The sequence below is a fragment of the Zalophus californianus genome, chromosome 9 (assembly GCF_009762305.2).
Source record: "Zalophus californianus isolate mZalCal1 chromosome 9, mZalCal1.pri.v2, whole genome shotgun sequence".
NCBI classification, from domain to species: domain Eukaryota; kingdom Metazoa; phylum Chordata; class Mammalia; order Carnivora; family Otariidae; genus Zalophus; species Zalophus californianus.
The window spans coordinates 115,873,197-115,901,121 of NC_045603.1; the positions used below are offsets into that span (position 1 = coordinate 115,873,197).

The window sequence follows — 27,925 nt, forward strand, 5'->3', positions numbered from 1 at the left end:
CTTGGTAGCTTGCTAGCAGTTAACATGTAACTTTGTTGGATTCTCTTATGTTTCAGTCTGGTTGTGAGCGATGATGAAGTATGGAGAGATCAGTTCTACAATGGAAACATTGTGAAAGAAAGAGGTAATGATAATTTTTAGAATATTTACATAAAATTCGGCTGAGTTCTTAAAGAGTAACAAATCCTGGACATCTTTGTGGACCAGCAAAATGTTACAAAACCAGGACATGAAAGTTCATGCTCTTTCTTCTGAGGAGAGACCCTCAGACCTTTCCTCAGAGCCTGACTGCTCTTACTTCATGCATGCTTCCAGTCGGTTCAGTTAACTTCTTCCTCAGGCTTTAGTAGGCCAGAAATAAAAAAAATCAGGAAGGGGTGAGAAGTGTGCTGCAGAGCAGCAAAAGAAACAGTGAGAGAAACTTGACCTTGAATCTCTGGGGAGAGAAGAGACCTGAAAATCAGTAATAAGTGATTGACTGATTGATTGATTGATTTTGAGTAAGCTCTACACCAGTGTGGGGCTTGCCCTCACTGCCCTGAGATCAAGAGTCACATGCTCTACCAACTACGCCAGCCAGGTGCCCTAATAATAATCTTATTCAACAGTTTAGAAAGCAAAGCCTTACCTGCTCTGTTGGGTCCTGCGGACATCACTGTATGACGGGGGCAGCATTTTTACTGATGTTCACGGTGATTCACCGAGTGTCCACCGAGTTATATTCTTTATACTTAGCACCTAATATGTTTTGACAAGATTTTCATAAAAAACAATCCCCCTAAAGTAGTCATGCTTAAAGGAGTTAAGGGTTATTTATCTTTGAGGTTAGGAAGGATTGCAGTTGGGGGAGAAGAAGGAGTGTGCATGTGCGTGGAGCAGGGAATAGCACAGAGGCCCAGAGGTAGCAGTGAATGTGGGATTATGTCGAAGGGCAGCACCAACAGAGCAGGAGGCTTTGTTGCCTGGGAAGACTTCATCTTGACATCTAGACACATGGAAGTACAGCATTCCTTTTGAGAAAAAAAAGACACAAATTCTCTTTACTAATTGTATTGCTAATGCCTGTAGTCAAAACAGAAGGCGGCAACAGAAGGCTGCAAACACTAACACAAAAATGCATAGATTCACTTTGTTTCATCTGTGTATGCATAAGTTAGAACATATGCAAACGTTCATTTATTGACGTTGATTTTCGATTAGTTACACCGAGAGAAGGCACTTGCAGGGACTATGCCATGGAAATTATTTACTAATTCCCTATTTTGGGGTGAGGGTACAGGGAAAAGGTCACAACAGAGGAGACAGTGGGAATCCCCATGTTTGGATCCTGACAGTTTAACTGAGCGGCCTTTAGTGAGGTTGGAGCCTTGGTATTTCTGAAAGTGTTGTGGTTCCTGATATTCAAACTGATTCAAGGCTTAAAGAAATAGAGAAAAATCCTCAATCCTTTCTAGAGTATAAATTAGTTGCTTTTCTGATAAATTGGGTTCCTGTATTGTTTTTCTACTAAAATAATTTAAATTCTCAGAAAAGCTTATTATGCTGTATTTGCACAGTTTAAAATAACTTGTGCTAAAATGTGTGTTTTTCAGGTGCAATAGTGCTGCGTGTTGCAAAATCATGGTTTAGAATTGGATCATTAGAAATTTTGGCTCATTATGGTGAACTGGATTTACTAAGGTTAGAAAATGACTTTTTTTTTAAGTGATCGAAGACAATTAAATGCTTATATAAGTGCTGTGAAGTTAAAATACTTTTGGTTTTCTTATAAGTAAAACCAAATATTTCAATTAATAAATATTTTTAACACTTGCTATGTGTGGGTTTTCTAGGAGGCCAAAAGAAGTGTGAGACCCAGTAGACCCTTTGCTCAAGGAATTTTTAATCTAGTATGCAACCCAGTTGCAGCTGAGGGCCTCTGTGCCATTCAGAGCCCTGGGTGGAAGTAATTCAACCCCCACCCCCCCAAATCTGCAGCCTGCAGAGGCCCAAAGATCTCCTTCCAACTTCTGGGATTCCCAGGGTGTCTTCTCTCTCCTGTCTCTTCTTCCTTGGACTGTAGTTTTGACAGGTGTGAGATGCCTGGTTTGCTCTGGGTTGACGCATACTTGAAACTCAGCCCCTTCACTAGGACAAAAGCAAACAAACAAACAGGCAAAGTTTACACAAAGCATCTCAGGACAGAATGTATCTTACTGAAGACTTTTCTGCAGGGAGGACAGAGGATCACTTCAAAAGAGCGAAAGCAACGAATTCTTCCTCTTGCACCACGCAGTACAGTTTCCAGCATTTTGTGATGTCTTGGTGCCCGCAGTGTCTCTACTTGCACAGCTCCATCCTCCTCAAGCCCACTTATGAGATGTGTCTTCAGGCAAAAACATTTCCTCCTTTGAGAGGAATTTTGCTTCCTGTTGTTAAGATAATACAGTTTTAAAAAGTCATAAAAAGTCACATAGATTCTCTTAGACAAACTAGAATCATTTGGGTTGTGGATCCTGTATTGTAGTTATCAGCGTAGTAAGTCCAGATACCTAGTCAGTGAAGGATGCGGGGAGAGAAGACAAGAGGGAAATGAGTAAGCAGAGTAGAAAAGTCATCACACTGGTCAGAGTGGTCTCTGAGTCTCTTACTTTAGCAAATGTTCTCTGAGCTCATGGTCATCTTGCTTGTTGAGAAGAGTTGTCTACACTCAAAGGGCATTATTTCTAACTTCTGTTTGTTTTTTGGGGTCACTTCTGCTTGGATTCATGGTGTCACTGAAACTGTTCCATCTGGTAGTAGTACTTTCGTATTGTTCACTTAGCTCTCTGGCATTTGATGTATATTAGTGACCGCCTTCTCCTGAAAATCTCTCTATTGGCTCACATAGCCACGTATATATTCCTTTTTGTTTCCCAAATGCCTGCAACAATTCTTGACATATAAGCACTTATTCACGATTAAATTATTAAATGACCAGAAAAATACATATATACACAAGCTCTAATCCACTCCTTTTGTTTTGACTGACTTTTAATAATTCCCAAGTCACATCTACAACCCCCAATTTTTTTCTGGCTTCTTTCTTATCCAGTGCATTCAACACTATAGTTAGTTGACAAGTCAGTTAAAATAGGGAATAAAAAATATGATACACAGACAACTTAAGTACTTTAACTTCAAGCATTGGGCAGTTTTTTGCCACCCCCTGTTTGTGAAGTCTTACGTGACCCTGCCGACATAAATAATTGTTCCCTGCTATCTTTGTGTCTTTTATATTGTTCTGTTATTGCATATGTTACACTGTAATGTCAGTATTTTTTCCTGTGTTCGTCTCCCTGATCTGCTCTGTGTGCTTTGAGGTTTGGGTCCTCTGGGCCTGGGTCTTGGCATATCCTTTCCCCCAGGACTTGCACCTGATGGGGCATATAGTAGGTGTGTGCTGGGTATTTACTGAACTAATCTGCATTTGTAATATAACATGGTGGAATCTAATACTGTCTTAGAAACACATTTCCAGTTTTGACTGGTATTGAGGAAGTATTTCTCTGTGGCTGTTTTGAGAGTAAAATCTTACTTTAATTTTTAAAATTTTAAGTTTGCATCTAATGGCTTCCTGGATGTAAAGGGCAGATTTAGATGATTTGATACTGAGGAACGCTGATGCTTTCTCCTTCTTCTCTCCAGGACATTATTAGACTTCATCATACGGGAGCACTTCCCCTCAGTGAAGGTCACAGAACCTAACAGATATGTGGTAAGTTTTTAAAGAGAAAGAGCGATACTCGGTTTTCTCTCATGGCCCGCCAACATCAGCAGTTACAACTTAGAACTTTACTAAAGGTAGGAAAGGAAATGTAGAGCACTTTGAACATTTTGTTAGAGGAGGAGAAGGTGAACCAATTCATAAACAAGACATAGGTAAGAGTTGTTTTGTTTGAAAGGTATCCAGAGAAAAAGAACAGGTGCTACTACATCCTGATTCTAGACGTTATGTTTTGCACCCATGTTGTGTAATTTGGTCTTACGTATTCTTTTCTCACGTGTGAGAAATATAGATACTTCTATAGTAGTAATTTTAAAATAAACACAATACGTAACAGGAAAATGTGATTTTCTATTCCCGTGGAAATGATTTGGTCTTCATAACCCTCTTTCATTCTCTTAGCGGCCGCAGAGAAGAGAATTCCATTATTTTTCTTGGTGACTCATTTCAAAGTTTAAGAACTCACTTTGCTTACATTTACCTCACTTGCGCTGAATTCTAATGCTCTTCCTGTTCTTACTGGACATGGAGGAAGCCTGGTCATTATACTGTGTCTGAGCCTTTACATATTATTTCTCGGTGACTAATTCTACATTCTTCCATTTTTTCTGTACATCTGCTAATTTCCATTCCTTTAGTCATCTTTTGGCATTCTGAATTCTTTCCATGTTTGCCTTATGACTTAGCAGAAGATCCTAAAAGAGTATACATTCCTGAAAATCTGAAAAATTTCTGAATTTTATTTTAGGATTTTTTCTCTATTGTGGTATCAAAGACGGCACAACTCATTGCCTTGTGGATGTCTGTTGGTTTTGCTCATGGTAAGTCATCTACTGATGTTTCATTTTCCTGGTGGGAAAGCAGAGTTAATTTGTTGAACCAGAAGACTTCTTTTTTGGGTACTTCAAAATATTCCCGCTGATGATCTTCTTAACATTTACGATATATGAATTTGTTCTTAGCAACAGAGAAACAATTTTCTTGTGTTTAAAATGGTTTTGAATGGAACAGTGTACACAAAATAGAATAAGCATCCTCAATTTGACGAGGATATTATTACCTGCATAACTTTCTTTTTTAAAAAAAGATTTGATTGATTTTAGAGAGAGCACGAGTGAGCAGGGGGAGGGACGGGGGTGGGGGAAGAGGGACAAGCAGACTCCAGGCTGAGCGCAGAGCCTGACTCCAGAAGCTGGACTTGATTTCACAATCCCAAGATCAAGACCCGAGTCAAACTCCAGAGTTGGATGCTTAACCAACTGAACCACCCAAGTGCCCCAGCCTGCAAATCTTTTCAACATTGTGGCTACATGTATTATATTTAGGTTTCTTTAAAGCTGTTTATAAAATCTTAATTATAAAAGCACTGCATGCTTATGGTAAAGAATGGTAAGTATAGGGTGCCTGGGTGGCTCAGTCGGTTAAGTGGCTGCCTCGGGCTCAGGTCATGATCTCAGGGTCCTGGGATCGAGTCCTGCGTCTGGCTCCCTGCTCGGTGGGGAGTCCATTTCTCCCTCTGCCCCTCCCCTCACCCATGCTTATGTGCTCTCTCTCTCTCTCTCTCTGGCTCACTCTCTCTCTCAAATAAATAAAAAAATCGTAAAAAAAAAAAAAGAATTGGAAGTATACAGAAGTGAGTGTGAATTCCATTCTCCAGGGTAATCATTAGTAACCCATTTCATATCAATTCTTTTGGGCTTTTTGGGGATGATATTCGTACACCTCCTATGAAAAAAGCAGGGCTGGCTTGTGTGTTTGAAGCCACTTAGTGTGTGAAGTTGCATAGGAAGGACTATCTGCCTGAACTAAGAATAACTGAAAAACAAATCATGTATGTTCTAATGTCTCTAGATAAATACCAAAAGGGAATCCCACATTGCAAAACTTCTTGAAATCCGCTTGCTTATCACACACATATTCTGTGTATCTCTCTTGGGGTGGGTTGGGGGAGAGCGGGGTAGGTGTTTCATAGTTTTTGCTATTATGAACCATAGCGACTACCTTGCAACTGTATCTTCATATTCCTGAAGGTAACTTTGGAGGACAAACCCCTAATGTGGAATGGCTGGGTTAGAGAGTCTGTCTATTTAACATTTTGATAAACAGGGCCATCTTGCTCCGAAAAAGGTTGAAACCCTACATTGGACACAGTTGCCAAATACCCTGTATTAGGCTGGTGTATCTGTTCCCCGGCTTCCTCGTACCCCACACTCCGGCCGCCAGCCCTAGCCCCCTTGCCTGGGAGGGCACACTCCTTCCCCAGTCTGCTAGTGGTCTGCAGCTGAGGACTGTAATGGGGAACATATCCATATTTCCCCCTTTTCTCATCCTTTGGAAATGAATTCATCTTATTCCTTTACTAGTTTCATTTCCATTCCAAGTAACCTATATTTTTAAAAACAAATGGAAGAAATGGAGGATAAGTAAGAAGAAGTTGTATTTCTTGGCGCTTTTGTTCCTGCACTATTTGAAATCTTTGTGGGGGTGGGGTATAAAACAAAAGGCTAAATTTAGTTAAAAGATGTAGTTTTGATATCTATTAAGTTATTTGACATCACCAGTTAAACTTTCACTTGATAATCTAATTTTGTTTCACTTCTAAAACAAATGCATTTCCATTGCCTTTTCTATTCTGGATAATTTTATACATTTAAAAAATGCCTTATTATTTTATTACTACGTTTTTGGAATCTTTTTGTTGTGGTTTCAGGTGTTTGTAATACCGATAACTTCAGTTTGTTATCCATTACAATCGACTATGGCCCATTTGGTTTTATGGAAGCCTATAACCCAGGTATGTGTGATTTATATGTAAATATGTATGTATATACACACATATATCTTATTTCACTAAAAAGTGATTACAGGTTTATTTTAGATAAATTGTTATAGCTAATACAGTGATGGGGTAGTAGAAAGAATCGGGTTCATTCATAAAATGGTCTTTTTATGTGGTACTAAATGTTCCAGGTGCTACAGGGATACAAAAATGAGCCCTTTGTGGTCTTTGCCCTTAAGGAATCACATATTAGAGAAGATGACAGGGAGGGTAGTAGGGAACCTGTGTGAGAGAGATGCAGGTTTGACTTCTGGCATCTGAGCCATAGTGGCTCTGTGCCCTTCCCTGGACAAGTTACTTAACTTCTCACCTTACCAACCTGTAAAATGGAGGCCATAGTAACACAGTCCTTACAAGGAGGGATCCAAGTGGGCTCTGTGGAGGATGTGATACTTGAGGTGGAGTTTGAAGTACATTTATGATCACCTGAATATTCTTTTTTTAAAAGATTTTATTTAGTTGGGGGAGAGAGAGGGAGAGCGAGCATGAGCAGGGGGAGGAGCAGAGGGAGAAGGAGAGGGAGAAGCAGACTCCCCGCTGAGCAGGGAACCTGATGCAGGACTCGATCCCAGGACCCCGGGATCATGACCTGAGCCGAAGGCAGACACTTAACCAACTGAGCCACCCAGGTGCCCCTGATCACCTGAAAATTCTTACATATTAGAGTTGTATTCCTCTATTAGGCAAATATTCATATTGAAAAAGAATTTCATGTGTATGGGTAGTAAGTGTTTATGTTACTTTTTTAGTTAAATGTTTAATGTCAGAAAGATTTAATAAATGTAAACATATCTAGTGAATATAAATTTATTAAGTTTAAATATAAACTTAGAAAGGGAGAGGCTATTTATTACAATTATCTCCACTAAAAAATGCTAATATTTTTATTTTAAACAGATTTTGTCCCAAACACATCTGATGATGAAAGAAGATATAAAATAGGAAATCAGGCCAATGTTGGGATGTTTAATTTAAACAAGTTGTTGCAAGCTTTAAACCCATTACTGGATCCTAGGCAAAAGCAGCTGTGAGTAAATCCTAAATCCACTAATTAAATCTGTATGAAAATACAGTTTGTATAATGATCATTTTTTGAAGCTAACATTTTAAAAACCATCTTATTATTTAGTCTTTAATAATGAAGTCATTTCAAACTGTATTTTTTTCTAGTACAGTTTTGGCTTTTTCCCACAGTTATCAGGATAAAGTGTTTCCCTGTTTATTGCTTTTTAGGTGTTGTGAAATTTTGCTTATTTCTTCTTTGATCTAAGGGTTATTTATCACTGTTTTTCTTAATATTTAATAGTTGGGCTCATTTTATTCATATATTTTTATATGTGTTTGGTAAAATCTATTTAAAATGTGTTAAGGTTTCTTTGTGGCCCCAATATAATGAATTTTGTGAGTATTTCATGTAGTCAAAAGTTTTACTATATCAAATTAAGTGTATTGAATGTATTATTCAAGACCTTTATGACTATTTTTTTTATCTATTCGATAAATTTGATACATAAGAGATGTGTATTAAAATCTTCCACTTTTTTTTTTTAAAGATTTTATTTATTTATTTGACAGAGAGAGACACAGCGAGAGAGGGAACACAAGCAGGGGGAGTGGGAGAGGGAGAAGCAGGCTTCCCACAGAGCCGGGAGCCCGATGCGGGGCTCGATCCCAGGACGTTGGGACCATGACCTGAGCCGAAGGCAGATGCTTAACCGACTGAGCCACTAGACGCCCCTAAAATCTTCCACTTTAACTGTATTTTTACTAAGTAGTTTTTTGTAATTGTTTTAAATTTGCATATTTTGCTGTTGTATTATTGGTACATACAGGTTTTTACTTATATTTCCTTAAAAAAAAAAGTGCCCTTTAGCCCAGCATAATCACCCCCCTTATCTTGATTTATCCTTTTAACTCCAGATTTCAATTTATCTGGTATTAATATTATGATTCATGCTTTCTTTTTGTTGGATTTGCCTTGAGTCTCACTTTGTTTTTTTACCTTTATCACTTTGTTTTAAAGCGTTTTTTGTTAAAACAAACAACACATATAGCCAGGTTTTAACTCAATATGATGGTTTCTGTCTTAATAGAAGTATGTAGGCTGTTCATATTTATTATAACAACTGATTGATTTTATTCCTGCCTTACATCATGCTTTATCTTTATTTTATGTATCAGTTCCCCCCCCCCCCCGACTTTCCTTATCTTTTTCTGATTTGAGCAGTTCATTCATCATCCCTCCAACCTTGATTTGGACACTACTGTATTCTCCACCCGCCACTGCTAATTATCTTCCTTTTTCTGCCACTTTCTCTACTGTTACGGGAAAATGAGTTCCCAAATACTTTTCCTTCGCTAAGATTCTACTGGCTTATTGTTTTCCCCCTCCATCTCAATGAGACTCAGAATGCTTTTACATTTTACCTCTGAGTACCCAACTGCTAGATTTTGCTAATAAGATAGCTTAGTATTTTGAATTTCAGACTGTTGTAGGTTTTCCCTTAAAGTGTATCTCTCCCATCTTAAGAGTCCTTGCCGTTGTGCTTCCCCCACCCGCACACGCATACATATCTAATAATTTCACTGCTGGCCACCACTTTTTTTTTTTTTAAAGATTTTTATTTATTTATTGAGAGAGAGAGAGAATGGTAGAGAGCACGAGAGGGAAGAGGGTCAGAGGGAGAAGCAGACTCCCCGCCGAGCAGGGAGCCCGATGCGGGACTCGATCCCGGGACTCCAGGATCATGACCTGAGCCGAAGGCAGTCGCTTAACCAACCGAGCCACCCAGGCGCCCTGGCCACCACTTTTTATTCATGGTTCCATCTCGAAGTCTCTGTTTTGATTACTCTATTATTTACTGGGATATAGAGGTGATATATTTTCTGAATTCTTACATAACCGTTACTATTTTTATTTTACTCCGACAGATAATTGAGATGTAGGGTATTAGATTATGGATTTACCTGTGTGTAACAGAAACCCAAAATAATAGTAGTTTGAGCAAGATGGACATGCGTTTTCTCTCCCATGAAAGCGTGCAGGTTGGTAATTGAGGACTAGAGTGAGGACTCTGCTGTCTGAGTCTCAGACTGCTTTCAGCTTTTCATCCCGCCTTGCACTGCGGGTAGTCCTCAGGGTCTGAGATGGGGCACCGTCTGTAACATCCAAATTCTGTGTGGCAGCATGGAGAAGAAGAAAAGAGGCAAGTCCTCACTACTGAAGGGTACATGTCAGAATTTGTGCACATCACCTCTCTCTTTTCACATTAGCCAGAACTGTAAAGCGTAGGAGCCTTACATTGTATCAGCTTAGCTTCACTGGTCCAAATTCCCCTTCCCTGTATGGTTATGGCCCAAGAGAAGTTTGCAGGATCTGGAAGGTGGAAGTGAGGCAGCAGCACAGTTACACCCAGAAGGCTGGGCTAGAGTCAGGCCCCACTGCCGCTCACACGTATTGCCGTCCATCTGCTGGTTCATCGTGCTGGTGTGGGGAGAGAGCCAAGTGGAGTCCTGGGCCAGGGTGTGTACTGCTCCGTGGTGAGGGGCCCTGGCTCATCCTGCAGCTGACCTGCTCCACTGAGCTTAGACACTTGGGGTTTAGACATGGGTTTCAGTTTGTGTACATTCCAGTTTGTCTTCACTGTCTCCAGTTTCACATCCAGTTTTCTGTCCTCTCCTTGCTGCTGACGTTGAGCCCCAAAACCAGACACAGAAGCAACAGTATGATATGTCATTCTTCACTGGCTCCCACAATCACGGAAGGTCAAATCCCTAAGATATACCCCTTGTCCTCTAGCACCAATAGTGGTTCTGCTTCTCTGACTGTAACCACATCCCCAGCAAGAGAAATCTCTGCTATTGCTTAACTGTTGACTTCCCTCCATTCATTTCTTTTTGTGCTTCTGGCACTCCATTCTTTGTATGAACCCTCCATATGTCCCCAAGTCTCTTACTTTTTTCCTTATGCTTTCCATTTCTTTGTATTTTTGCATAGTGTTTTTTATACACTTTTTAAAAAATATTTATTTATTTATTTGACAGAGAAAGAGAGAGCACAGGCAGGGGGAGCAGGCAGAGGGAAGGGAGAAGGAGGCTTCCCTGCTGAGCAGGGAGGCCAGTGTGGGGTTTGATCCCAGGACCCTGGCAGATGCTTAACTGACTGAGCCACCCAGGTGCCCATTGAATAGTGTTTTGTAGTATTTCTTCTCCCCGATTTCCTAGGCTACCAAATTTGAGTCTCAAGAGTAACCATTATCCCCCTCAATTCATCCACTGAATTTTTAGTCTGAAATACTAGCTTGTAGTTCCAGAAGGTCTCCTGAGGCATAGTTTATTCTTCTGAAGTGTCTTATTATTTTTTTCATATTGTTATCTGTCTCCACTAGCTGTTCCATTGTATTAGGAGCCAACTGTTCTGGCCTTCTTTTGTTTTTCCTCTCTCTGGGTATGAGAGGAAAACACTTAGGCGCTGTGTTATTTTCCTTTGCCTCTCTGCTGGGGCTCTGCTCCAGTTAAGCGGTCGTACCCCTTTCTTGGGCTGGCAGAGTACCTGCAGGCAAGTTTTTAGCTCTCCACTGGGCCTCTCGTAGGCTGCCTCTCTGCTCCCAGCTCTCCCAAGTAGTCAAGGCTAACATTCTCCCACCTTCGGAGGTAGAGAGGTTTTAGCAGCTCTCCTGTAGCTGCTTGGAAGCCAGGGAACCCACTGATTTTTTGCAGTTAACATTTATGTAGGTAGGGCCCTTAACGTCTTTGCTCTGCTCGGCCATGCTGTACCTCAACAGTGAGGGCCTGCAGCCATGCTCAGACCCTCCAGGGCCTGCCTGCCTGCTCCAGGCCCTTGCAGCTCTGAGGCCCAGCACAGGGGCTGAATTAGAGCAGGGAAGGGCAGGCACCAAAAATTCATTTGAACCGCCATCTTCCTTTGACATCTCTGGTTTAGTGTTTGGCCTTGAAGACTTTTAAAGGAAATCACTTATTCCCTTTCTGGTGGTTCCTTGTGGTTGGGGCGGGGTGGGGGGGCTTCCTTAGAGTACACAGTCCTTCTCTGGCTCCACTTACTCCTCTCTGGGGGACAAAGGGTTAATGATCCGTTTGATGAATTTGGGAGAAGAAACTAAACATGTGTGACTCATCCTAGTAATACCTCTCTTTTTGGACATCTGCCTGACCAGAGAAAGCCTACATTTTCTGCTTTTTTATATGAAGAGTTTGCAGGGGTGTGCCCAAATTGGGGAGGTCCATAGTTGTAACTGTTACTCTAGTAACTGAGTGAACAAATCTTTCTAATTTAGGCACAATATATTAACATGCCGATTATCCATAGACTTAAGCCTATATTTTCGAGACTAGCTTTTATCAATAATAAAGCTGAACTTTTTTTTTTTAAGATTTTATTTATTCATTTGAGACACAGAGATACAGAGAGAGAGAGAGCATGAGCAGGGGGAGAGGCAGAGAGAGAGGGAGAAGCAGGCTCCCAGCTGAGCCAGGAGCCAGACGTGGGGCTTGATCCCAGGACCCCAGGATCATAACCTGAGCTGAAGGCAGACGCTTAACGACTGAGCCACCCAGGAGCCCCTAAAGCTGAATTTTTAATCTCAGTCTGACTATTGTGTGACCTCTCATTCTGAATTCAGGCTGAAGAAACAAGTGTACATGGTTGCCTTTTTAAACAACAGAATAAATAATAAATAGGCATCATTGTAATGTTTATAATTAGTTACTCGAAATATCTTGCATATGTATACGAATAAGCATGAATAATAATCTAAGTACATTAATAATTACATAGAATGTTAAGATAATTCTTGACATAACCACTGGACATTGAACTCCTTGAGGGCAGGATCACATTTTAATCATTTCTGTGTCTCTAAGCTATTTGCTAGAAGATAAAGCATATTTTTTTTTTGAAGATAGCATATTTAACTTGACTCTCTTCCCCACCCCTCCCCCAAATCTAAAATTGGCCATTTCCAGTACAACATCCCAAGTGGAAGGCAAAGCATATAGTAATTTCATTAACCCTAGGTAGCAAAAAGGATTACTACAATAAAGATGAGTTTTATATATGATCTATGGTTTCCTTAATATAATTCAGAAATATATTGGTAATATATCATAGTTCAAAATCAAAGCAATATAAAACAATTTTCATTAAGCAGTCACTCTTGTCTCCATGAATTTTATATCCCTTTTGCCTTGCAGAGTTCATTTATTTGTTCAACAAATATTTATTGAGGTGCTCAGTATGTGCCAGACACTGTTCTAAGTACTAAGGGGACAGCAGTGAATCAAACAGCATGTTAATTGGGCCCTTGTGTTACTTACTTCTGGTGGGAGAGGCAGTCAAGCAGAATAAATAAGTTATGTAGCTTATTAGAAGGAGATAAATACAATGAAGAAAAATAAAGCAGGGGATAGGGAATAAAGGGAGGGAAGGTTTGCAGTTTTAAAAGGATGGTCAGTATGTCATTCAAGCAAAGGCTTGAAGAAGTCACAGGAGCAAGCCACACGGATGCCTGGGAGAAGAGTGCTCCGGGTGAGGGACCAGCCTGTGCAAAGGTCCCGAGCAGGTGTGTGTGGGGTGTTTAAGGAACAGCAAGGAGGCTCCTGTGGCTGCCTCAGAATGAGCAAGGGGAAAACTTACATGGGATGAACTCAGTGAGGTAAAGGCAGTGGGGCTTCAGAATGAGTTGAGCTTTTATATGATTTAAAATACATTTAAGAATATTAAGAAATAGAAACTTAATTTGTTTCAAGATGAGTTTAAGGTTAAGAATGCTTTAATCTTTATATTTTTATGAAACATATGAATTGAGATTGATAAATATAATTACCATATTTGTATTTCACATGTGAAAAGGCTCACTTTGTTCTTGTAAAATGTGATTCAAGAATGTTAATTTTAAATCAAGTCTAATTGTCTTTCCTTTTTTGTCCCTGTAGAGCTGCTCAGATTCTTGAGGGGTATCCAGTTCTTTATTATACAAGGTTTGTCCTTTTGAATAGGGATATTAAAGCATCCTGGTTGATTTGAGGACAATTCTTAAAATAGTGAGAGTTGAACTGAATTGACATTTCTATTTCAGATTTAGAGACTTGTTCAAAGCCAAACTGGGGTTACTTGGAGAGAGGAAGGGTGATGATGATGTAATTGCATTTCTCTTACATGTGAGTTTGTCATTTTCTCTTTTTTTTTTCTGACTAACTTTTGAATTACTAATCAGCATATCCTTGAAGACTTGAGATTGATAAACATAATTATTCTCATTAGCTCATGGAAAAGACAGAAGCTGATTTTACAATGACATTTCGGCAGCTCAGCGAGATTACCCAAAGCCAGTTAGAGGAGCTCAACATTCCCCAGGTAGTCATTTGTGACATTTGGTTTTCTCTTAATTAAGTTTTCTTTAACAGATGTATTGAGGTATTATTTACATGCCATAAAATTCCACTGACCTTATGTATATAATTCAATGATTTTTTATAATTTACAGATTTATGCATTTATCACCACAATTTGATTCTAGAACAGTTCCATCACCCTAAAATAAAGATCCTTTGTGCCCATTTGCAGTTAATCCCTGTTTCCACTCCTAGCCCCAAGCAGCTACTAATTTACCTTGTGTCTCAAGGTTTTCGCTTTCTAGACATTTCCTACAAATGGAATCATACAAAATGTGGTCTTTTGCACTTGGCTCCTTCATTAGCTGAGTTTTGAGGTTCATCCATATTGTTACCTGTATCAGCAGATCTTTCCTTTTTGTCGCTGAGTGGTACTCCACTGTATGGATATACCATCTTTTGCTGATCCATTTACCAGTTGATAGACATTTGGGTCATTGCCCCTTCTTGGTTATTGTGAATAAATACTGCTCCAAACACTCATGTACAAGTTTTTGTGTGAACATATGTTTTCATTTCTCTTGGACAGATACTAGGAGTGGAATCATGTCTTATTAATTTTTAAATCCTTCCCACCTAACAGTTCCCAGAGCAGCATTGACATTCCATAAATATTTGTTGAATGAATGAATAGATGACTAAATAAAATGCAGTTGCAAATGAAGTTTTTTAAAAGTAAATTATACATTATTTAAAGGAAGGCTTTGGAAAATAAATAAAGGAAGGCTTTTGGATAACATAAGTATTCACATGTAATCTCTATAAGGACTTGGTTTATCTTAAATCATGCCATTACATGAATTTCCATGAATTAGAATTTTAGACTTGAATGTCATATAAAGAAAAGGAAAATATTATTCTTTTTTAGTATTACTTCTACTTGAAATAGCATGTCTTAAAAAAATCTGGAAATTACAAGTTATTAAAGAACATAATTTAAAGTAACATGAAGTTAAAATAAACAGAACGAATATTAATATAATAAGCAGCCTATTACCGCATTTTCACTTAGCAATTCTGGGCACTGAAGATGATTTCAGAGCACAAGCTTTTTCCTGCCTGGGTGTCCCAGTACCTTTTGAGACTGAAGAGGTAAGGTAATCTAACCACTTCTGAAAAAGCATGTGATGTATTACTTTAGCAGAGGTACCCTTTGAGTCTTCCTTCAACTTTTCATCATTTCCTTTTTAATCCTGGGTACTTTGCACCCGCTGAGGCGTCCATGGCAATACCTCACCCATGGAGACAGCCCAGGTCTGTTCACCTCAACTCTGATAATGCTGCTTCCCCAGGTACCCCGGAGAGCCCATACCGTGAAGCTCTGGAGGAGAGCTCCTCAGGCTTCTAGACTATTAGTTGTCACATCATATACATTTGTAAGACTTACTTTGCTTCATAAATTACAGTGAAGTAGAAGCAACAAACTTGGGAGTAAAGACATTGTGGGTAGTGGCCTCTGAAGGGAGAGACAGGGAGAAATAGTCCTTCCCAGTTTAATTGCCCCTGAGGGCTGTTTATAAACATGACCATGATTAATCAAGAAAAGAAAAAATGGAATTATTTTCAGAAAACTGTTTAAGATAAAGAAAGGTATCAGACAAGTTAGTTTTTTTTAGACAAAACTTTTTTAATTTGTAAAAATAAAAGGTTTGGGATTAGCTAAAATAACTAAACAAGGTAGTATTTTATATGTTATGTAATCAAACTCAGTATTTTCTATCTTCCTTTCAGACCACTGATTCAATGTGATTTTTAAATGTTTTTTTCCCCAATATTTGTCTTGTGAAATAATTCCCACCCTTTTGAAAAAAAGATATGAGGAGACAATGGTTAATTTTGTCCTTTGTTTTATTCTTTGTTAGTAACATGAATGATTCAGATTCTGAAAGAAGAAAAAGAATGACAAGTGAGTAAACCTTTTGATTTTTTCAACTTTAAGGATTATCACATAAAAGCAACATTTTTTTGAAAGCCGGAAGTAATTACTTGAGGTAATTACTTGAAGTAATTACTTGAGTAACAACCAAGGGTTGTTTTTTGTTTTTTGGGTTTTTTTTTTTTGGCTTGTTTTTAACTAGAATAATTCTAGTTAAGTATATTTTAGTTGAAGTGTCATCTATGAGCCTTTCTAAATGACCTTTAACAGTATAACAGTTTGCATACTGATGTTAATATTGTCCTAAAAGATGGTAAAGAGACAAGGTAGTTTGGGTTATGGGGGCAAGAATGTGAGTTTGGGGATCTGGCAGATGAATCTCATCTTGCTACCTTTTAGCTGCATGATCTGCAAGATACTTAATTCTGAGTTTCAAGGCCCTTAGCTATTGTAAAATGGGGATATTTTGCAGCGATGTTGTAATGATGAGCAATAATATATGTAAAGTATCCTGTTACAGTGCATGGGCCATAATACACATCCAGTAAGTGATAGCTCTAAAAAGAAATCATCTCTGTATATCAATTTTAGTTTACCATGTGACTTCACACTTGGTTTGGAAAATAAAAAAATGGAAGTTAGTTCTTTCTACAGTGTGGATTCTAACAAGATCAAAGACGTTCAGAGAGTAGGTTCAAAGTCCTTGATTCCTGTTGTCTTACTTAGGACTTGTTATAGAGAGCTAGTGTGTGTCATCGGGGTGGCCGATTTGTGTGAGTGAAATAAGGCTGATGCTAACATTCCATGTTAGATTAGGGAGTGAGATTGCTTCTTGAACTCAGGACATTATTAGAGAAATAAAACTAAGTTTAGGGGCACCTGGGTGGCTCAGTCTGTGAAGGGGCTGCCTTCGGCTCAGGTCACGATCCCAGGGTCCTGGGATGGAGCCCCGCTTTGGACTCCCGGCTCAGCGGGGAGCCTGCTTCTCCCTCTCTGCGGTTCCCCCTGCCTGTGCTCTTTTGCTCCCTGTCTGTCCAATAAATAAATAGAATCTTTAAAAAAACAAACAAACAAGTTTAGCTTTTACAGGGAAGTGAGTGATCTCTTCGGGGCTCAGCATGGAGTCGTTGCCAGCCACTTCTGTCCACTGGTGCAGTCATACAGAATTTATAAGCCAACTCAGAATGTGGACACTCAGCAGTTAAGAGAAAGAAGAAATCGGAAGACTAACATGTGGTGACAGTTTTTAGTTTTTGGATTTGTTTGGTTATGACAGGATGGATGAGGTGGTAAATGAAAGAAATTTAATGAACTCAAGGCTGCAGCTTTCAGTTATTTTAGAGAAGCTAGTGCTGAACAATGTGCTCTCAAGGAAGGGAAAAAGATAAATTTCTACAAAGAGCAGCGGTCTGATAAAAGTTGATAATGATAGTGCAGTTATTTTTTTAAAGGTACACTTCCATACGTTATTACTACTTATTTAATTGATAGGAAAATGCAAATATGTAAGAAATTGCACAAATTCATGTAACAGTGTGTACCGGGGGTGTGGAATTGAAGAACTGAACAGGCATGAAGAAATAAAATATCTAAGAAGAGTGTCCAGTGTAGTGAAGTCTGAATCTTCATTTCCCTTCTAGGGTCTTCATTTCTCAGCTCTTGACCTGAGTTTCTTTTCCTTAGAGGGTCAGTATGGTCTGGCCCCCGGAGTTGGACCAGCTGTACCTGAGCTCTGGTTCGGCCATTTATTTCCTAGATGTTATTAAGCAGGTCACTCGATTCCTTCATCCCTCTTTTTCTCTTTCTGGTGTGTATATATACTTTTTTAGTGGCTTTATTGAGGTATAATTTACATCACAAAGTTCATTTTAAGTGTACAGTGATTTTTTTATAAACTAAATTTAAAAAACTGTGCAATCATGACAGTCCAGTTTTAAAACAATTCTATCCATTTGACTTCGCTTTTGTTTCCTCATCTATAAAATGCATTTACATCATGGATTGTTGCACAAAATCAGGAGATGGTAGTTGGCACATAATAAGTACTCAATAAGTATCAGCTATTAAGTTAGTATAGAGTACACTAAATATCTTTGTTGGGAAGGCTGGGATGACTATGATGACTATGTTTTTTAGAAACCAAAAGGCTAATAATATATTGCTGTTGTATATTGTTTCAAAACATTAAAAAAAAATCAATAGTAGATTAGGGGAAGACTTTTTTTTTTTTTTAGTAGGCTCCACGCCCAGTGTGGAGCCTTGAACTCATGAGCTACGATCCAGAGTTGCATGCTCTACCAACTAAGCCAGCCAGGGATTCCAGGGGAAGATTTGCTTTAAAATTTTTTTGTAAATGCTCCAAGTTGCAAGCAATGGGAACATCAAAGATGAGTGTTTTAAAGGTCTTAGAATTAAAAAAAAAACTCTATAAAATTTATAATTTTTAAGCCTCCGAATAACTCTATGATCATAAGCCACCAGAAGGCATTGATCACTTCTCTTCTGTGTCACATTGTGCCCACCCAGCCCAAGATCATAGTAAAATCTTGTTTGAGAAATGCTTTTGATTACTGTCGGTACTGTGCCCTGACAGTGGCCATTGTATCTCCAGCATGATGCGATTGGGTTTATATTGCTGCGGGGGAGATCTTAAAAAGCTCTAAAACAGCTACATCTGCAATAAAACTAACTTGGTTGTAATTCTGAAAATGCATCAGTGTAATTCTGCTTTCTCTGTGCCTAGTAGTGAATTTGTGGCACATGCTCCAAAGAATCTTTACTTGTTCTCCGAACACAGGTTATTAGAGCTCAAGGCCAACTATGTTGAAATCCTGGGTTTGAGCTTCATTGGAAGACACAGCCATATGCCCAGTGATCATGGAGAATGAATTGGCCCCGACTGGGATTGGCTCAGCCCAAACTTCTCTCTTTTGGAAAAGAAACAAAGAGAATGCTAGTATGAGACATTGCAAGTCAGAGACATTTCCTTTGTGTGCTGAGGACTCTCAGTAGAAATTAAGCAAGATCATTTGGGAAGCAAGGTGAAAGTGCTCTCAGTTAAGGTGATAGTATAAATTGTGACCTCAAGTAGGTATTTCAGACCTGACCTTTTGTAGATAATAGAATAAAAGAAAAATTTCCTTCTTCATTCTTCCTCCTGGACATTAAAATAGACAGAGAGAAGGAACAATGGAAGATGCTACATTTGTAATCATTTTTCTCAAAGTATTTTAATAACTAACAATGAGAGTAAGATTTATTTTTATTCAGTTAGATAAATGATAAATAGAACTACCATTTTCCAGTTTCATTGCCAGCCTATGAGAGATTAATTCCGTTTAATAATTTGAAGAGTTCAGTGTTTTATGGCCACCGAATCTGCTGACTTTCTGATAACGTTAATTTTTTCCATTTGTATGGTAGCAGTGACGTGCTTTATTTATATTATGATGTGGTCAGTAAAACATAGTCTTAAATCTCTTTCAGCACTAAATTTGCTTATTCAGAAACATATACTTAGCCCCTATTACATGCCCCTTTTTGTACAGTCACTCTGTTGAAAGGTGAAACTACAAAGATGAATTTGAGCCCTGTCCGTAAGTAGTCAACACTCTAGTGGATCAGGGATTACCACATTACATGGAACTCTGGCAGGGTTTGTGTGTGGACAGAATCCTCACTAACCGACTGCTTAAAATTTTATTGCCAAAAGAAATAACCCACCAACAGAAAATTCCCAACTAGATAAAAATGTACAGAATCCAATAACTCCTCAAACAATCTTATAAACAGATCTATAATTTTCTGATTTTCAAGTAGTTTGTATATTTATAACTTGGTCCAAAGCACTTCTGCTTGTAGCTGAAATTTCTAGTACGTTTTAACAGTATTTCATTGCCAGGTTTCTAGGCAATGTTTGTCAAATTTGTCAAACATTTCATTGGAAGGCTCTGCTCTCCCTCTGCCTATGCTGAGCATTTCCACAATTCCCCTTGCATGTTAGTTTCCTTTTTGTTTAAAGATTGTATTTTCTGTGCAAATGTGTCTTGTTTTAAACAAGTACTGTATGAATTCTTTAAAATTTGAAAAATGCAAACTTATAGAAAGACTAAAAAAAAAAATCCTGTTTTCCCAAATACAGTTATTATTTACTTTTTGCATTTACTTCTAGTCTCTCTTTCTCTGTGTGTATTGATTAGGAGAAAAATGTAGTAGTAATCATACAATGGTATAATTTAGGTCCTTTTTTTTTCTGCTAAAAGTAAATAAGGCATTTTCCCTTGCTGCTTCATTCTTTATAATGTAACACTTTTAACAGCTGCATAATATTTCTTTGAAAGGGTATGCAGTGTTTTACTTAATTATTCCCCTACTAAGTATTTAAATTGTTTCTGGTTTTCCTTAATATAAATAATACTTTTTTTATGTTTAAATTTGTTTTCATAGACTATGTTCCTACAGAATTACTGGGTCACAGGGCACTTCTTATAACATTAGATTATATGTCGTAACTTGGTAGATTGTTAAAACCAAGTTGAAAGGGAATTTGTATGTTTCCTCCATTCAAGTAGGTCAGCAAACTGTTGAGAATCACAAAATGATGATTCCTGGAATTTCTGTTGTGCTAGTGGGGAGAAGCATCCCTCCTTTCCATTCAGTTGATAAATTATTTTGGAAAAGGCTCATCTCAACTAAAGACGTAGTTTCTGGAATTTTTCTAAATGTGCCATTATTATAATACCTTTAAAATGACAAAATGCATGGTTACTATAAAAAATATAAATTTATAAAGAGTTTTGCCTGCATGTAACCTTTCATGTTTGCTCTTGGCAGCATTAACTTTGAGCAGTCCTACTAAGTCAGACCTGGATTCTGAGCTTAAAGATGTTAAAAGCAGCAACTTCTTTCCCCCACTACCTCCACTTAGGCTAACGGGCCTAATTCAGATGCATTCACTACTTTCTCCATGCTTTAGAAAGTGCTTAGTGAACTGAACATGGTGAAAAAACCAAAGTAGTGATGAAACACTGAAGAGAAAAACCAAATACAGTATTGCTCATAACGCTCAAAAAAGTGTTTTCTGTGCCATAATAGTGCACATTGTTTATAAACAACAAAAATGGACTGATGCTGATCGTTTCTTCTCATTTGCACCTTCCAGCACAGTTTTTTTTTTTAATTTAATTTTATTATGTTATGTTAATCACCATACATTCCAGCACAGTTCTTAAAGCTTATCCAATTTGGGGGATAATTTCATATAGCCTGTATGGACTTAGTAATTTATTGTTCCAAAACATGCTTTTCCCCCTTAAGCTGTTAATCCTAGGTATGTACTGAAGAACTGGATGGCAGAATCTGCAGTGCGAAAAGCAGAAAGGAATGATTTTTCAGAGGTAAGGTGTTTGAGGCTTCTGGCTTTATTTTTATTAACTTTAAGCATTCTTGCTGCCTAGTCTCCCTTTTTTTTGTTTTTCAGTGAATCATTTTTTTTCATAGTTTCTAATTTATTCTTTAATGGATTTAAAATTTTAAAGATTCATTTATATCCCATATCTATATTATTCAGATTTCTGAGGGTCTGATTCTACTGTTTATTGCTTATGTTTTGGACTTCTGGATTTCAATCTCTGAGATCCAGTGAAGCCTGATTTAAGGGTGCTTCTCTGCAGAGGGAATTAGCTTTTTGCTTCTAGCAGGTGTCCATGGCACTAGCCACGTGGGTCCACTTAAATTAACCCTGACAGCAGTGAAGATGGGGTGAACTAAGTCTCCATGCATCTGCCTGGATGAATCCCACATATAATGTTAGGCAAAACAAGCAAGTGGCAAAGGCATATAAGTACCACTTAAACACGTTGTAACACGTTCAATATTATATGCCACATAGGGATGCATACATATATAATGAAAGTAACAAAAGGAATAAAGATGAGAAACATCATCTTCGGACAGTGGGTTACTTTGAGGTAAGGAAGAAATTTGAGTTAGGGAAGGAGATTCATACTGGGCTCTAATCATATTGGAAGCATCTGATTTCTGAAGCTGAGTGGAGGATACACGGGTGTTCATTGTATTGTTCTGCATACCTTCTTGTATGCTTCAAATACTTCATAATCAGTTATTTAAAATGCAATGCACATAGTATATTTTTTAGAAGAGGACTGGCCTTGGCACTCCTGTTGTCACTGTCCTGCCCTGGAGTGGATGTTATCGATGCTGGGCTCTCTCTCTTGCACTGGTCCCACCTCAGAATCATTCTCACCACAGCACGTATATGGTCACTACCAAGGGATTAGAGTTGGCACGAGAGAGAAACTATTTTTGCTATTTCTTTTTTCTTTTAAAGATTTATTTATTTTAGAGAGAGCACAAGAGAGCATGTGTGAGTGGGGGGAGGGGCAGAGGGAGAGGGAGAGAGAGAATCTCAAGCAGACTCCCCACTGAATGCGGAGCCCAATGTGGGGCTCGATCTCATGACCCTTTCATGACCTGAGCCGAAATCAAGAGTCGGACACTTAACTGACCAAGCCACCTAGGCGCCCCCTATTTTTGCTATTTCTAATTTGGGACTTGCATTAACTTTTTATTTCAGTAGTTTCATTAGCCTGACAAATCTAGGTTTTCACTTTAGAAAATAAAACATTTTAAAATGTAATCTTTTATGGTATGAAAGAAAGACAAAGAGAAGGGAGAGAGCTCAGTATTTGTCTTTAAATCAGCCAAAGCTGGGGAAACGAAGCACTGTTTCATCAGTTGTTTTGTTGGCTTGTTTCTCCTTCCTTCCCTATCTTTTGTTCCTTGTTTTCTTCCCTTCCCCCAAATTATCTTTGAGTAAGGGTGCAGCACCTACCGTGGGTGGAGAGGCGTCTTCCTAGGTTCAAGTGCACATTCAGGTTCAGGCTGCTCTTGGCCCCACTTGGCTCGGACAGAGGACAGACTGGCTTACCAGCAGGGCAACATCAGGCTCCCCATCTGCAGGAGTTCTTGTGGTCCATGCTAGCACCCGGCACAGCAGCGAAGCTTGGGTGTGCGGGGACAGGGCCCACACTGGGAAGATGCAGGGCAGCCCTGGCTTAAAAGCTTCATGTTCCATAGAAACCAGTACCTCTTGTCACAACCCCATAGGCAGAGTTTCCAGTGTCCCCACAAGAGACCTGCCTCGTACCGAGTCACCACACTAAAGAAAGCCTAAAGCATTTTGTCGGGTGTTTACAGTTCTCCCATCCAGATGCTATTTGTCAGTCATAAGCAATGTTATATGGTTTTATCTATATATATAAATATAAGTATAAATATAAATATATACATATAAGACCTTATCAAGTGACTAGGGGAACAGACCTAGGAAGTTAATTAAGGGTTCAAGTCTCATGCAGGGAAGGAAAAAGATTTTTGTTAAACCTCTGTAAGGAAAACTTTTACACATACAACTTATGTTTACCTGCCTGCATCAAACATTTCTTGAGACTGTATGTGAGGTGCTATGAAGAAGTATGTAAAAATGTATTTAGGGAGATTTTTAGCCAACAAGTGAGATTAGATAGGTATAAAACTAACTTCAACAAAAGGATATGTATAAAGCACCTGGGGGAAGTTAAGAGAGGTTCTAAGAGCACCATATTGATTATGATGAGTCTTCCTATTTTAAATATTAGTAATACAGTAATTTGATCTCTGATCTCTTGGTACTTTCTTAGTATAGATAATCATGCAGCTTTTTCTATCAGAACCAAGTATTCCTTTATTTACACCCAAGAAATGACAAAACCACCAAAAAGTATATTTTAATTGAGGTATAGTTGACATATAACATATTACTTTAATGTCATGATGAGTCAATATTTGTATATATTGTGAAACTATGACCACAGTTAGTCTAGTTAACACCCATCACCATAGATGGTTACAAAAATTTTTTTCTTGTGATGACTTCTTTTAGGATCTGTTTTCTTAGCAACTTTCAAATATGCTATACAGTATTATTAACTATAGTCACCATGCTGGACATTACATTCCCAGGACTTATTTTATAACTGGCTGGAAATATACATTTTGATCCTAGAATTACTTTTGAAAGAGGTGTGTTCTTTGATGCCTCAGTCTGTTACCAAGGGTCAAATTGCAAATGAGGAAGCAGCATGAGTTGGACTCCATGCCCTTGATTTAGAAAGATGGCAAACCACTGACATTCTTTTATTTTTGTAAATATTTTAGAAAATTATAATTCTCTTAATGCTGTAAAAGAACTTTAAAATTATTGGGACATATATATATAGTCTTTGTGACAGGGTATGTATTTGCTCTCCTGTTTTAGCACAAAACTAGTACTTAAAGGAACTTTCTGTGGAATGATAGAAATTTTAAGTAACAACTATAGTTGAAATTTTAATAAAACATAAAATGTTTAAATATTTTTAAAGAAATATATATTTAACCTTGTCATTCTGGGAATTTAGAAAATTGATAAGGGTCCTGAGAAAGAAATCTGTATCTATGTGCTTCAATTGTTTGGCAGGTCTGTCTTCTCCAGCACGTTCTTCAGCATCCTTTCCAGAAGCATTCTGCAGCGGAGAAAGCAGGCTACTCCTCACCTACTCCTTCTTGGGCTAAAGACCTTAGAGTTAGCTGCTCCTCTTAATTTAGGGTGAATAAATTAAGGAATACTTCTGTCATTGAATTCGACATAGAGTGATCTATTTGATAAATTCTTAATGACTACATTTTGATGACAACCCCACATTTCATAAAAAGGATTATGTTTGCAAATATTTTTTAATCAAATAAACTGGACCTATTCTTTGGAACAACTTTGTGATCATTTTTGTTCTAATGAATAACTTCGGTGGAATAATAAAATATGTTTGGTAAGGTGTTTGAGTTATTCTCAATAACTGAAAAATCTTATGGCAATCTTTTAATGAACTTGTAAGTATTCATCTATGACATGCTATGTACCCAGTGCTGTGGGGCACATCGGATAAGTATGCAGTTTAACCACACTCCTAGGGCTTTTTTGTCTCTTATAGTGGTTTTCAGACATTAACCAAAGTAAAGAGAATAGTATAATGAACCTGATTTACCAGCCAGCTTAATTATCAATGTGTGATCAGTGTTATTTCATCTACATCCCTACACATTTCCCCTCATTTCTAGTTATTGTTTTAATTGAGGTATAATTTCTGTATCCCCACATAAGTTCCCAGATGTGTTTCATTTAGTTTACAAATATTTCTATACGCATCTCCAAACATTAATGACTGAAAACACATGCCAAACCTTATCACCTTAAGACAACTGAACAACTCCCTAATTCATCGAATCAAATGACTAGTTTTTGGATTTTTCCTATTGTTTTATAAGTTACTATCATCACTATTATTATTTTATAGTTACTTATTTGAATTGGGATCCAAGTAAAGACACATTCGAATTAGATGACAAAATCTCTTGAGTTTCTTTTGATATTTTTGGATACAACCGCCTGCATCTTCTTTTTCCTTGCAATTTTTTGTTTTGGTTGAAGAGAGCAGGTTACTTATCCCATAGTGTGTCCCAGAGTCTGCATTTTGCTGGTTGCATCTCTGTGTTATTGTTTAGCATGTTGCTCTGTCACCTGTATTTCTATAAACCTTCTATTTATCGGAGGAAATACTTGCCATCAGAAGGCAAGTGTGTGTACTTCCACCAACAAGTACATATTGGCTGTCTCTTTTTGTGATATAAGCAGCCCCTGACAGTCATCTCCTTGACCCACTGATTCAATAAGGTTGTAAAATGATAATCTAATCCTAGCATTCATTTGTTAGCTGTAATCCTTCTATAAAGGAAAACTTTCTATCATTAATTATTGGTTATCCTGAGATACAGAAAGGCAAATGATTGGTTCCCAAGCATCCTCCAAAGACAGCCAGTAGGCTTATTTGTTTTAGTATCATTATGAACTCTTGAATTTAAGCACATTTTATGTTTTAGATTATTGCAGTTATTATCCTAACCTATGTACAAATTGTCCCATGTATGGCCAGTGAGGTTTTATTCATGATGGCTCCTCGTGTACATGATCCTAGAAATTTGTTTTTCTTTTTTTTTTTAGATTTTTATTTATTTATTAGAGAGAGAGAGAGAGTGAGAGCACAGAGGAAGAGTGAGAGGGAGAAGCAGATTCCCCGCTGAGCAGGGAGCCCGATGTGGGGCTGGTGATCCCAGGACCCTGAGATCATGACCTGAGCTGAAGGCAGGTGCTTAACCGACTGAGCCACCCAGGCGTCCCTAATTTATTATTTTAATATCAATTTTTTGTTATTCATGTAGCAGATAATTTTTGTTTTTTATGTAGTAAATAGTGTTTCTTTTCTATCATCAGTACTTTCTTCTTTGGTGGTGTCTTTTTAAACAGGTTTTTAATTTTCATATATTTGAATTTGGCAATTTAAAAAATCACTTTTGGATTTTATATGTGGTTTGTATTGTTTAAATTTTATAAAAAGTATTTCCTCATATTTTCTTCTAGTATTTTTAGAATGTGTACTTTTTAATCCCTTTGAGATTTGTTGATTTTTTTCGCCACACTGGCAGATAATGTCCCTATACTATTTGTCAAATAGTTTATCCTTTTCATACATGTTTGAAATACTTTTATTATATATTAAGTTCTCATATCTTTGAGCTCACTGCTAGACTTTATTTTTTCAACTCTTCTAGCAATGCAACTCTTAATTATTTTGATTGTATAGTGTCAACAGTATAGTATATTTTAAGTTATTCTGCTATCATTAATCCTTTTTATTTTTTTTTAAATTTTTAAAAAGATTTTATTTGAGAGAAAGCGTGAGAGAGAGAGCACAAGCAGGGGGGAGGGGCAAGGGAGAAGCTGACTCCCCACTGAGCAGGGAGCCCCCCACCTGGGGCTCGATCCCTGGACCCTTAGATCATGACCTGAGCCGAAGGCAGACGCTTAACCGAATGAGCCCTCCTGGGTGGCACCCCACAAAGAAAACATTTTAGAAGAGTAATGATAGGGGCGCCTGGGTGGCTCAGTTGGTTGAGCGTCTGACTCTTGATTTCGGCTCAGGTCATATCTCTGGGTTGTGAGATGGGGCTCTGCACTGGGTGTGGAGCCTGCTTAAGATTCTCTCTCTCTCTCCCTCTGCCCCTCCACACCACTTGTGCATGTACATGCTCTTTCTTTGTAAATAAAAGAAATATTTTCTTTGTTATTTAATTATTTTAGATGAATTTTTATGTGTGTCAACTTTCAGAAAAAAATCTTGCTGGGATTTTGATTGGGGTTTATATTAAATTTAGAGTGAGGAACGCTTGGGTGGCTCAGTCAGTTAAGCATCTGCTTCGATTCAGGTCATGATCCCAGGGTCCTGGGATTGAGTCCGACATCTGGCTCCTTGCTCACAGGGAGCCTGCTTCTCCCTCTGCCTGCTGCTCCCCCTGCTTGTATTCTCTCTCTCTCTCTGGCAAATAACTGAAATCTTAAAAAAAAATTTATAGAGTGACTTGGAAAGAACTGACATCTTTACAACATTGAGTTTTCCCATCCAGGAACATACTACAGGCATTCTTCATTTTGCATGGTACTGCAGGACTGTAAAAATGGCCATGCAAACTAAAACCATGCAAAGTGATCTTAATAATGAATGGGAAAAATTATGATTGTTTTGTGATCTTCAAAAATTTTGGTCAAAACGTTAAAGACTCTTTCACTGTTGGCTATGGATATATAGGGAAATAAAATAGTAAAACACATATTTAGTGCACTGTAATTTAAAACATTAGAAACATTGAGAAAGTGTTTTCTTTCTTCCTAAAAAATTTATCGAGTGGCTTGAACAGTGCTTGCCTTCTTTCTTGTCATATAATTCATAATACAGAGCTAGGATCTTTTCTACGTCTTAGTGAGTTGCTACTGTTTTTTCTATAACTCCATTTATGCTAAATTTGAATTTCACTTTCAGTATTATCATTTTTCATTTATGTATTGCAGTTTCATCTTTATTGCCAATTTCCCTCTTTCAAGATCTTTTTAAAAAAATTTTTTTTA

At 38.0% G+C, this 27,925-nt stretch overlaps 1 protein-coding gene across 8 annotated transcripts in view; it reads left to right on the forward strand.

Annotated features, from left to right (window-relative positions):
* Positions 1 to 26,046, forward strand: part of LOC113922240 (protein adenylyltransferase SelO-like) — a 33,918-nt gene extending 7,872 nt beyond the window's left edge. Inside the window, exons 7-19 of one of the 8 annotated variants that reach the window (XM_035729090.1) lie at positions 57 to 124; positions 1,593 to 1,680; positions 3,667 to 3,736; positions 4,494 to 4,566; positions 6,456 to 6,539; positions 7,482 to 7,611; positions 13,536 to 13,580; positions 13,679 to 13,760; positions 13,864 to 13,956; positions 15,007 to 15,086; positions 15,857 to 15,900; positions 21,187 to 21,266; positions 24,389 to 26,043. In XM_035729090.1, the coding sequence (XP_035584983.1) occupies positions 57 to 124; positions 1,593 to 1,680; positions 3,667 to 3,736; positions 4,494 to 4,566; positions 6,456 to 6,539; positions 7,482 to 7,611; positions 13,536 to 13,580; positions 13,679 to 13,760; positions 13,864 to 13,956; positions 15,007 to 15,086; positions 15,857 to 15,900; positions 21,187 to 21,266; positions 24,389 to 24,511 (1,060 nt within the window). In that variant the 3' untranslated portion in view covers positions 24,512 to 26,043. Of the gene's footprint in view, positions 1 to 56; positions 125 to 1,592; positions 1,681 to 3,666; positions 3,737 to 4,493; positions 4,567 to 6,455; positions 6,540 to 7,481; positions 7,612 to 13,535; positions 13,581 to 13,678; positions 13,761 to 13,863; positions 13,957 to 15,006; positions 15,087 to 15,856; positions 15,901 to 18,667; positions 19,047 to 21,186; positions 21,267 to 24,388 lie in introns of those variants that run through there. The other 7 variants (XM_035729092.1, XM_035729091.1, XM_035729093.1 and 4 more) reach the window with 7 other exon arrangements.
* The last annotated feature ends 1,879 nt before the right edge of the window (positions 26,047 to 27,925 follow it).